This window comes from Miscanthus floridulus, unplaced genomic scaffold (assembly GCF_019320115.1).
Source record: "Miscanthus floridulus cultivar M001 unplaced genomic scaffold, ASM1932011v1 fs_677_2_3, whole genome shotgun sequence".
NCBI lineage: Eukaryota > Viridiplantae > Streptophyta > Magnoliopsida > Poales > Poaceae > Miscanthus > Miscanthus floridulus.
Window position 1 is genome coordinate 8,098 of NW_027097102.1, and position 9,648 is coordinate 17,745.

At 44.3% G+C, this 9,648-nt stretch overlaps 1 protein-coding gene across 3 annotated transcripts; it reads left to right on the plus strand.

Moving 5' to 3' along the window:
• The first annotated feature begins 781 nt into the window (after positions 1 to 781).
• On the plus strand, positions 782 to 9,398 carry LOC136532652 (damage-control phosphatase At2g17340-like). 3 transcript variants are annotated; one of them, XM_066525252.1, is made up of 13 exons: positions 783 to 1,146; positions 1,240 to 1,305; positions 2,461 to 2,527; positions 2,818 to 2,886; positions 3,190 to 3,330; positions 3,723 to 3,851; positions 4,770 to 4,856; positions 8,339 to 8,413; positions 8,490 to 8,567; positions 8,657 to 8,734; positions 8,821 to 8,883; positions 8,975 to 9,082; positions 9,130 to 9,398. In XM_066525252.1, exons 1-12 carry the CDS (start codon positions 977 to 979, stop codon positions 9,047 to 9,049), a joined length of 1,098 nt encoding a protein of 365 aa, XP_066381349.1. In that variant the 5' UTR covers positions 783 to 976; the 3' UTR covers positions 9,050 to 9,082; positions 9,130 to 9,398. The 3 variants fall into 3 exon arrangements, with proteins under 3 accessions (XP_066381350.1, XP_066381349.1, XP_066381348.1); XM_066525251.1 differs by having other exon boundaries at positions 8,975 to 9,398; XM_066525253.1 differs by lacking the exon at positions 3,190 to 3,330 and having other exon boundaries at positions 782 to 1,146; positions 8,975 to 9,398.
• The last annotated feature ends 250 nt before the right edge of the window (positions 9,399 to 9,648 follow it).

A 9,648-nucleotide genomic window follows, 5' to 3' on the forward strand; every position in this document is an offset into this window, starting at 1 on the left:
CGGTGCGTCCGATCACTGCTTTGCTCAACGTTCGGTCACTGCTGCTCTACGTCCAGTCACAGTTGCCGATGCCTGGTGTTGCCTGGCACCGGTGCGTCCAATCACTCATAGGGTCGCGTCCGGTCATCTTTGTCGGGCTCGTTTCTTCACGATCTTGTTTTCGGCTTGGTTTCAATCTTCGTGCTTGGACTTTGCTTGACCTTGTATGTCTTCTATGCATCTTCACATGTCTTTCTTGAGGTGTTGATCATCGGATCATCACGTCGCCTTCGTACAAGTCACGTTTTGCATCCTATTAAACTACAAAACAATTATTTGCAAATTTATTAGTCCAATTTGGTTGTGTTGGTCATCAAACACCAAAATCCAAAGTAAATAGGCCTAGGGTCCATTTTCCTTACACATATAAATGTTTGCAATGGCTTACACACATGGTTTTCAAGTTTTTTTTTTGTGTTTCGCAAGTGTTTCAGACGTATATTGCAAATGTTTCAACTGTTTCGAATGTATATTGCAAATATTTTCTCTAAATGTTGCAAAAGTAAATCTGATGTTACTACTGGACCCGCCTGCATGCACGTGGGTGTAGAGGGGATGCAAGCAGAAAACCGTGTGCCACAAAACACGTAGCGGCGCGGGCTCCACGTGAAGTAGGCGTGCGGCGCGAGCGTCCAGACGTCCGAGCCTGCAAATTCCTCTTGGACCACAGGCGAAAGAGGCCCAACGGCCCACGTCAGACATGGGCATCAGCATCTTTTCCCCCTTTTTCAGGAACCTGCATCAGCAGTTCTGCATCTGTGGCGGGCGGCGCTTGCGTTTCTCTTCCTCCGCTTTGCCAGTTCCAACTTCAAGTCCCACGAGTCCAGAGCAACCAAAATCTCGCCTCGAGCGGCCGGCGGAGAATCCAAAAAAACCGTACCCGTGAGCGAGCAGGACGATCACCCGGCCAGTTCACCTTAGCGGAGTGTAGCATATCATGGAGAGCTCGTCGCCGTCGGTGCCGTTCCCGCTGCTGCAGGCGCCGGTCGAGAGCACCTACCGCGCCTGTACCATCCCCTACCGCTTCCCCTCCGACAACCCGCGGAAGGCCACTCCTGTCGAGATCCAGTGGATTGACCTCTTCCTCAACTCTGTCCCGTCCTTCAAGTATGTGCCCCGTTCTTAGTTCGATCCGATCTCCGTTCCTTTCGGTTCCGTCGACGGTTATGGCTCACCCCGTCTTCCTATGGCTTTTTGCAGGCAGCGCGCTGAGAACGACCCCACCGTACCCGATGCGCCGGCGAAAGCGGAGAAGTTCGCGCAGAGGTGTGTGTCTGCAGCTTTCATTATTAGATTACTGTTCCTTCTTCTCTATTAGAACTTGTTAGTGCTGGAAGGTCGCGCCTATTTTGTTAGACTGAGAAGTGAGAGGTCCGTGGATGGTATGTGCCTCCTGTGCATTGGATCTAAACTGAGACATCTCAAGTAGAATTTGCCTATTCTCAGTCACTGCATTGCCAAATCATTTGTCCTACTTGTAGATGCTAAGATAGTAAGATTCAGAAAACACCACCATTTATTCCCCGTGCCAGGTGGCTTTCAGTTATTCTCTAACATTTCACTCCGGGTAGAATTGGCATGTGTCTTTTTCAATAAACAACTTTCGCCATGCCAATGCCTATGATCAAGCCAAATGATCAGTGTTACATGGACACAAACACAGTTGTTGTCACTAAGGTTTATGGTTTGGGAAAATGTTACACACACATGTACATGGGTGTCAGAATCTGATTCATATTTTGGTTTCCAATTTTCGATTTTTTTTTTCTACATGGACAGCCTTTTTGGTGCTACCAACCCTACCATAATAATCAGAAAATTAGTAGCAAAGCTATAGGACCCACATTGAGGGTTCACTGCCAATTGCTAACTCTTGGAAAAGCAAGTTTAACTAGTAGAAATGTACCAAACTAAAGCTAATTTCCTTTGGCCATTGGCAGTTACTGAAAGTACAATGGCAGGCTGATTCAGTATTCTAACAGGTACTGACCAGATGCTTTTATAATTTTTACCACCATGTTGGTGTTTCCGAAATATTATTTTGTTCTGAACCGAAGATCAACACATGGAAAGAATCATGAGATCTACTTGTCACGGGAGGTACATAGGTCTGCCATTTTTGTTCACAAATATGGTGAATGGTTTGGACAGCTTGGAGCTAAACTTGTCCAAACGCCTCTCGATTCATCATGATAACTCATATGAATGAAACATATACTAAATTTATGTCATTTGTCACCATGATTGCCAACATATTGGATGTTCACAATCTGAACAAAGCAGAGCATTTTGTCAGTTGGAGCTTGTTGAACAGTTTATGGCGCACAAAAAGATTTCTAAGATGGGAATGCACTGTGCTCTAAAATATGTGGATACTATAGAACTATCTATCAGATATGATTCATTTCTGTACATCTGCAGGTACACAACAATGCTTGAAGAGTTGAAGAAGAATCCGGAAAGCCATGGAGGACCACCAGACTGCATAGTATGACACTGATATATGAAGTTCTTTTGAGAAATACTCCCACAGTAAAAGAGTACATTTCTAGCTTTGTTCTAAGTCAACATATTAAGTCTGACCAAGCATTTATACCAAATAAGTATCATAGAGTCATCATGAAACATATTTTTTTTTGTAGTATACTCTTCTCCGTAAACTTGGTCAAACTTAAGATAGGTTGATTTCAGACAAAGCTAGAAATGCACCCTCTTTGGGACATAGGGTGTAATACAAACTGAGATTACTTGTACTTAACTCTTGAAATGTATCTCAAGCTTCTTTGTAGGCTTCGTGATCTAGTACTTAGAGAGCTGGGATTCAGGGATATCTTCAAGAAGGTCAAGGTAATCTACCTGTTAAATTCTTGTACTAGTCTTTCCAGCTTTTGGTCAAATTATTCGGATACATTTTAGGTGGTTGTAGAAGGGTGGGCCTGGTGCAAGCGGTAGAGTACTACCAACTGTGACCAGAAGGTCCTGGGTTCGAGCCGCAGCCTCCTTGCATTTGCACATCGCAAGGGTAAGGCTTGCTGCTAATACCCTTCCCCAGACCCCGCACAGTGCGGGATGCTCTCAGCACTGGGTATGCCCTTTACATTTTAGGTGGTTGTAATTTCCTATGCTCCTTCAATAATTTATCATAAGTAGGATGAGGAGAATGCCAAGGCTATGTCACTTTTTGACGGAGTTGTTAAGCGGAATGACGAAATTGAGGATGATGGGAAAAGAGTTGAGAACTTGATCCGTGGAATCTTAGCTGGAAACATTTTTGATCTAGGATCTGCACAGGTATCTATGCTCACTTGCATGAGCTTTGTTGGTCTTCACTTGTTACGGAACCATTGTTTATGTGAACCTCAATCAACAATTCAATATTGTCTCAAGTAGAATCAACAAAATTATCTTTTCCCCCTTTTGAGTTGTCTTAAAATTAAAAGTCAAATGCACTTGAGTAATATATACTTTTCCTAGATCCTCACATAGGTCCATAACTCTCAAAGTGAGTACTTGGGTAAAGTTTTAAATGGTTCACTCTAGTTCCAATTATAGAACTGGATTCTCACTTGGAGTGAACCACTTAAAATAGCATTTCTGTTGTTGAACAATGTTCTAGCTTCTGTATTCTGCAAAATCTACATGGGTGGTCTCTAATAACTCTTTTTTTATTGTGTATTCTGAAGCTTGCAGAAGTTTTTGCTAAAGATGGCATGTCGTTCTTGGCAAGTTGCCAGAATCTTGTATCTCGACCTTGGGTTATTGATGACCTCGATGCTTTTAAGAGTAAATGGACCAAGAAATCATGGGAAAAGGTGTTATTTTATTGCACTTGAATTTCATTGCTACATACCTGTATCTGTATGCTGCCTAAAGCTAGATGTCCCTATACAAGAGCCTGTATTTCCTGTCATCTCGTGTAAATGCTATAAGTTCGACATCCCTGTTGATGCATGGACTTGAAATACAGTACATGTAAACGTGATTCTATACTGTTTGGTTCCTATTTACCGTACTAGCTTTTCTACACTTTATCTTTACAAAAAAATATTTTAATCTTTTGAAGTTTGCAACTACATGAAGGGCGGGCCTGGTGCAAGCGGTAGAGTCTTACCGCCTGTGACCGGAAGGTCCCGGGTTCGAGTCACGGTCTCCTCGCATTGCATAGGCGAGGGTAAGGCTTGCTACTAACACCCTTCCCCAGACCCCGCACAGAGCGGGAGCTCTTGCACTGGGTACGCCCTTTTTTGAAGTTTGCAACTACATATGCTACTGCCGTCCTGGTTCCATGTCAATCTCAAGTTATGTTAACTGTTACTGGCCTATCTATTACTGCTTATTATGCCTGTTAATATACCCTGAAGTTATTAAGATCTGTTTCAAGTGAGGAAAAAACTACTTACCTATTTGCGAATTGAATTGTTTCCTGTGAAATTCAACAGTATAAACAAGTCTTCAGTAATAAATTTTCTTAATGAGTTTGCCTTTTCTGTCACATTACTGAGATGTTAGAGATTTTATTTATATATCTATTGTTAGTATTAACTAGTCGAAACTATGGATCATCCACACATCAGAGGAAGCCCATTTTAAATGCAATGATTTTTGCAAATTGTTTTATATTTGTACAATAAGAACCAATATTAAACTTCTGCATCAGCATATTAACGATGAAATATTCGTACAACACAAGTGTATATATGTATCTGAGTTGTTTCTCTCAAATGTTATAGGCAGTTATTTTTGTTGATAACTCTGGTGCTGATATTATCTTGGGCATATTACCATTTGCAAGGGAGTTGCTCCGACGTGGCACAAAGGTTAATGTTAACCCTTTCATGCTGTTGCTGTAAGATTATAGAGTTTAGGTTCATCAAATTTTTTTCACACTAAAACACATCACTAAGGTGGCGTTTGGTTTGAGGGATGGAATGGGGTGGGCTGGGACAATCCCACATTCAATGGTGTTTGGTTCAGGGACATGGGGGATGGGATCGCCCCCAGAAGGGAATATTCTCACGAAGGGGATAACCCGATCCCCACAAATCGGAGGGACGGGGGCGTCTTCTCGACGCCGTTTCTTCCGAGTCTGCGCGTCCGTGCGCCCTGTCCTTCTTCCTCGCGTCCGTGCGCCATCTTCTTCCTCCTCGCATCTGTGCCGGCAAGGATGGGCGGTGGTTGGTGTGGCAGCAGCGGCAGTCGGCCTCAGCCCCAGCACGCGAGCAGGGAGCTCTGCAGCCTTGCACGGGAGGGCGAGCTCCCACCCCTGCACGAGCTCAGCCCCTCGACTCCTGCGGCAGCGGCCGTGCAACTTCCGGCGCGGTGGCGGGCGGACCTGGCGAGCCCCGGCACGACCTCTGGCACGGTGGTGGGGTGCCAGCGAGCCCCAGCCTTCGGCGCGGTGGTGAGCGGGCTGACGAGCCTTGGCCTCCGGCGTGGTGGAGTGCGGTTGGCGACCCCAGGCCTCCGCGGTGGCCGCAGGAGCCTCGGCGTGCCCTACGGGATCTCCGTGGAGAAGATATCGAGAAAAAAAAAGATAACTCCCATGGGGAGAGACGGGAGATTAAGGTCAAGGAGAAAAAGAAAAAGAAATGTGGATGTCAGGTGGGCTCCACATAACCCGGTGTCAAAAAAGCAATATCATCCCACCTCTCAATCCACCCAACCTAAACAAAAAAGTAGAACGACTCTATCCCCTAACCAAACACGAACTGGAATGATCCCATTCCAAAAAACAGGAACGGGACCAACCCATCTCACTTTGTCCCTGAACCAAACGCAACCTAAGGTAGCGTTTGGTTCGGGGGGCGGGACAAGGACGAAGTGGGATATCCCACGTTGTCCTAGTATTTGGTTCAGGAACAGCAGGGAGTGAAACGATTCCACCAGGGAATATTGCCTCGATATTTGGGGTGAGCCTGTCCCAAAATTTGGTGGGACAAGGTGAGATTAGCAATCCTTTGCTTGAGCGCGTGGGCGCACGGGAAGGAGAGCAGAGGTGGCTGCAGGCATGCAGGGAGAAGAGGAGAGGGCGCTGGTGGCTGCAGGCACACAGGGAGAAGAGAGGGACGCTGGTGAGCTTGGCACGGCTAGTGAGAGGGAAGGGCACGGATGATGGCGAGCTTGACAGGGCGCAGGGGAGGAGGGGCGCTGGATGCATGGGTATGGAGTGGAACAGCGTGTTTGGTTTGCAGGCCCTGTACGTCGCGATCGACATCATTCCGGACAGACTCATGCCTTGTTTTTTGGCCGGACGAGTGGACCCTGACTGTTGAGTTGCAAAATGAGCTACGAAGGATCGGTCCGTGCCGGACGAGATGACTCCGCGTCGTAATCCAAACGGAATGATAGGCTCAGATGTAGGTTCGGATGACTCTAGGACCATCCGGTGACCCAATCCAAACGCGCTGGAAGTCGTGATGGCGGCGTTGCTGCTCTTGCCGAGCTCAAGCTCAAGAGGAGCTGCTGCTGGGGAGGTTGAAGAAGAGCCTGCGTGCTTGCGAGCTTGCGTGGGCGTGGGAAAGCTCGGGCTGTCGACGAGACCCGCACAGATGAGGATGGCAAGCGTCGCAGCAAAAACAGTACGTATGCAGAGGTCCAGCACCTGCTTGCTTAACTTAGCTTAGCTTTGCTTGCATGGTGCAAGCTTCCTTGCTTGCCTGCACGGGCAGCAGGCTGGTGCTTGCTTGCAGGGGTGGTGGTGAAGGCATAGCACACGGGCTACGTTGCAATGACGGTGGCAGTGGCAAGAGCATGGGACGTGGATGCTGAGAGATGGAGAGGTGCCACATGAGCAGCGGATGCCTGTAGATGGATGACACTTGCAATGTGTTTGACGAAGGATGACACTTGCAATGTGTTTGACCAAATGCTTGAAAGAACCTTGTTCATCCTATCTATTCATATCCCCCAACCAAACAAAAAACAGGGACCATTCTATCCCTTCAGCCAAACAGTAAGATGGGAAGCATTCCATTTTAAAAAAACTACCATCCCATCCCACCTCATCCCCAAACCAAACACAACCTAACTTTGCAGCTTTTAATAATGTTGACAGCCAAAACATGGAAAAATGAGTCATGCTGAACTCTACCTATGATCATCCTATATTCCTATCATCAATCATCATCCCTTAACTGTAGTAAAAGTGCATCACTTTTTTCTTATTATTTTTCTTTTGTGTGAAATCACATTGTGAATATATTGGTAGTGTTAGGGCTTTAAGCTATCCACTAACTTCATGAGAAGCAACCTAGCAAGTGTTTAATATTTTCTATCTTAACAAGTCTTAGGACTGCACTTGGGTAGTGTAGCTTTTGAAACTCTCTTCTCAAAAGCAGGTATTTTGCAATATCATGACATAGCACACTACGGTGTTGTTTGGACCATGAGTTTTCGAAAAACCAGAGTCACTGTAACCAGTAGAACGTTTGTGTGCTCCCCACTAATTCGTGTATAACCATAACTTGTTTTAAAAACCACAAATTATGTTAAGTAATATGATTGTGCACATTCGCTAAATGGGTTCTAATATCTAGATTCTTGTCATCTTGTGCATTCAACAAAGTAACGATCGATCAAGAAGGGTGTACTCATTGCTGAAAGCTCCCACATAAGGTGGTGCCTGGGGAAGGAAATTTTTAGACAGCCTTTGCGCCCTTACCCTTGCATAATGATTCTGCAAGGAGACTGGTTAGAACAAACAATCGATCAAAGATGACCCTATTAGAAATTTAGAATTCCTCCTGAGACATCAATCTGTGAGGGTGAAAAAAAGAGAATTGTTTGTCCTACTGGCAATTGGATACGTATTTTTGAGATTTTTCCATCAAAGCAAAGCAATCTATAAACCTATTCTTAACAAGTGGACAACGCAAAACCAATTTTCCAAAATGAATTACATTAAAGTGTACTGAATACTTATTCATAATTCTTGAGATCCAAACAACCACTATAATTGTATAACAACGCAATTTTATACAGACTGCAATATATAAACCTATTCTTAACTGAATAACAACTTAAAACCAGTTTTCCTAAAAAGATTAACACAATTAGTATCATCAGCAAGTTCAAACAAATCTTGAGATCCAAACAACCACTACAATTCTAGTAGCACAATTTCATATGGTTCTGACAAATACTATGGGGTACATCCTACTTCGATGCTGTTGTATTTAAAGCTGTTATTTAAATATTAAACTAGTTCAACTAATCTTCTTTCCTAGTTTAATATGCATTTACAGGTTACAACAGTCTTCAAATAGTATCATCAATAAGTTGCTAACATTGGTTAGTGCAGGTGATACTTGCTGCTAATGATATGCCTTCGATCAATGATGTCACGTATCCAGAGCTGGTTGAGATTATAAACGAGGTAAGAAGGACAAGGGTTGTAAATAACCTCTGTCACAAGGATCTGACTTCTGACTTCTGTTGTGCAATTGTTTTAGCTCAAGGATGCAGATGGAAAGCTATCAGGTGTAGATGCATCCGGCCTCCTTGTTGCCAACTCTGGCAACGATCTGCCTGTAATCAAACCTTGCTATGCATGCAACTATGTTGTCCTTGCTCTATGGCATTATCTTGGATGCTTAACTAGATTACTGTCTATTTTCAGGTAATTGATTTATCTAGTGTGTCACCAGAGCTTGCCTTTATGGCAAATGATGCTGACCTGGTGATGCTCGAAGGCATGGTAAGCTTTTCATGTCCGTCCTTATTTGAAAGGTCTCCTAATTGAAGGACACATGGTCATTCAGTTTCTACCTGCTTGTATTATAGGGAAGAGCAATTGAAACAAACCTATATGCGCAAATGAAATGTGACTCGATCAAGATTGGAATGGTGAGCTGTTCTGTACTTCCGTTCAATTGTGTAACATGAATGTCCACTAGTTGCAGATGATGATAACTCCATTGTCATTCTACATTTTCAGGTGAAGCATCCTGAGGTCGCCCAATTTTTAGGAGGAAGACTTTATGATTGTGTCTTCAAGTTCAATGAGGCCTGAACTACGAGATACATTGGATAACACGATACCAGCTGCACTACTAGTGGTTTAGTTTTCCCCAAGATCAGCTTGTTAGGTGTTGCACTGAACATAATTGTGTTAGCATCAGCAAATGATATCAAGCAAAATAAGGTACGTATTGTGGTGGTTTTTGGAAGTGTTAGGAAGGGTGGTTATGAGGCTGTTGCATTTTGTATGAAATCTAATGCACCAGTTCCCATTTGACGCATCGGTAGCCAAATCGCGCCCGTCTGAACTTCAGGTCATACTCGTTTGTGCTTATGGTCCATAATAATTGGTTAGCTACCACTGGCTTGTAAACATCAAGGTGGATATCCTTTTTTGACAACTATTTCTCTCTAGTCTGTAGCAGTAACATTTAAAATCCTTAGGTCCTTGACTACCTTAAAGTGGGCCTACTGCCTGCTCTATCAGTAACCTCACTTGTTCTATGATCCAACAACCCAACCGAATTTTTTACTTTTTAGTCCTTTTTTGAAAGTTTCAAACAAATAGATTTCTGGCGGAAAGAATTCAGAAAATGGACCCTTAGCTCGGTGCCATTGATGCTGGCGCCGAGCTAACACGTCTCGGCGTCA

What these genes read in the sequence shown, in the direction of transcription:
- LOC136532652 (XM_066525251.1), top strand. Translation starts at nt 977, where the DNA reads ATGGAGAGCTCGTCGCCGTCGGTGCCGTTCCCGCTGCTGCAGGCGCCG. An exon ending in AACTCTGTCCCGTCCTTCAA is followed by an intron (nt 1,147 to 1,239) that starts GTATGTGCCCCG and finishes GGCTTTTTGCAG; the next exon opens with GCAGCGCGCTGAGAACGACC. An exon ending in ATATCTTCAAGAAGGTCAAG is followed by an intron (nt 2,887 to 3,189) that starts GTAATCTACCTG and finishes TATCATAAGTAG; the next exon opens with GATGAGGAGAATGCCAAGGC.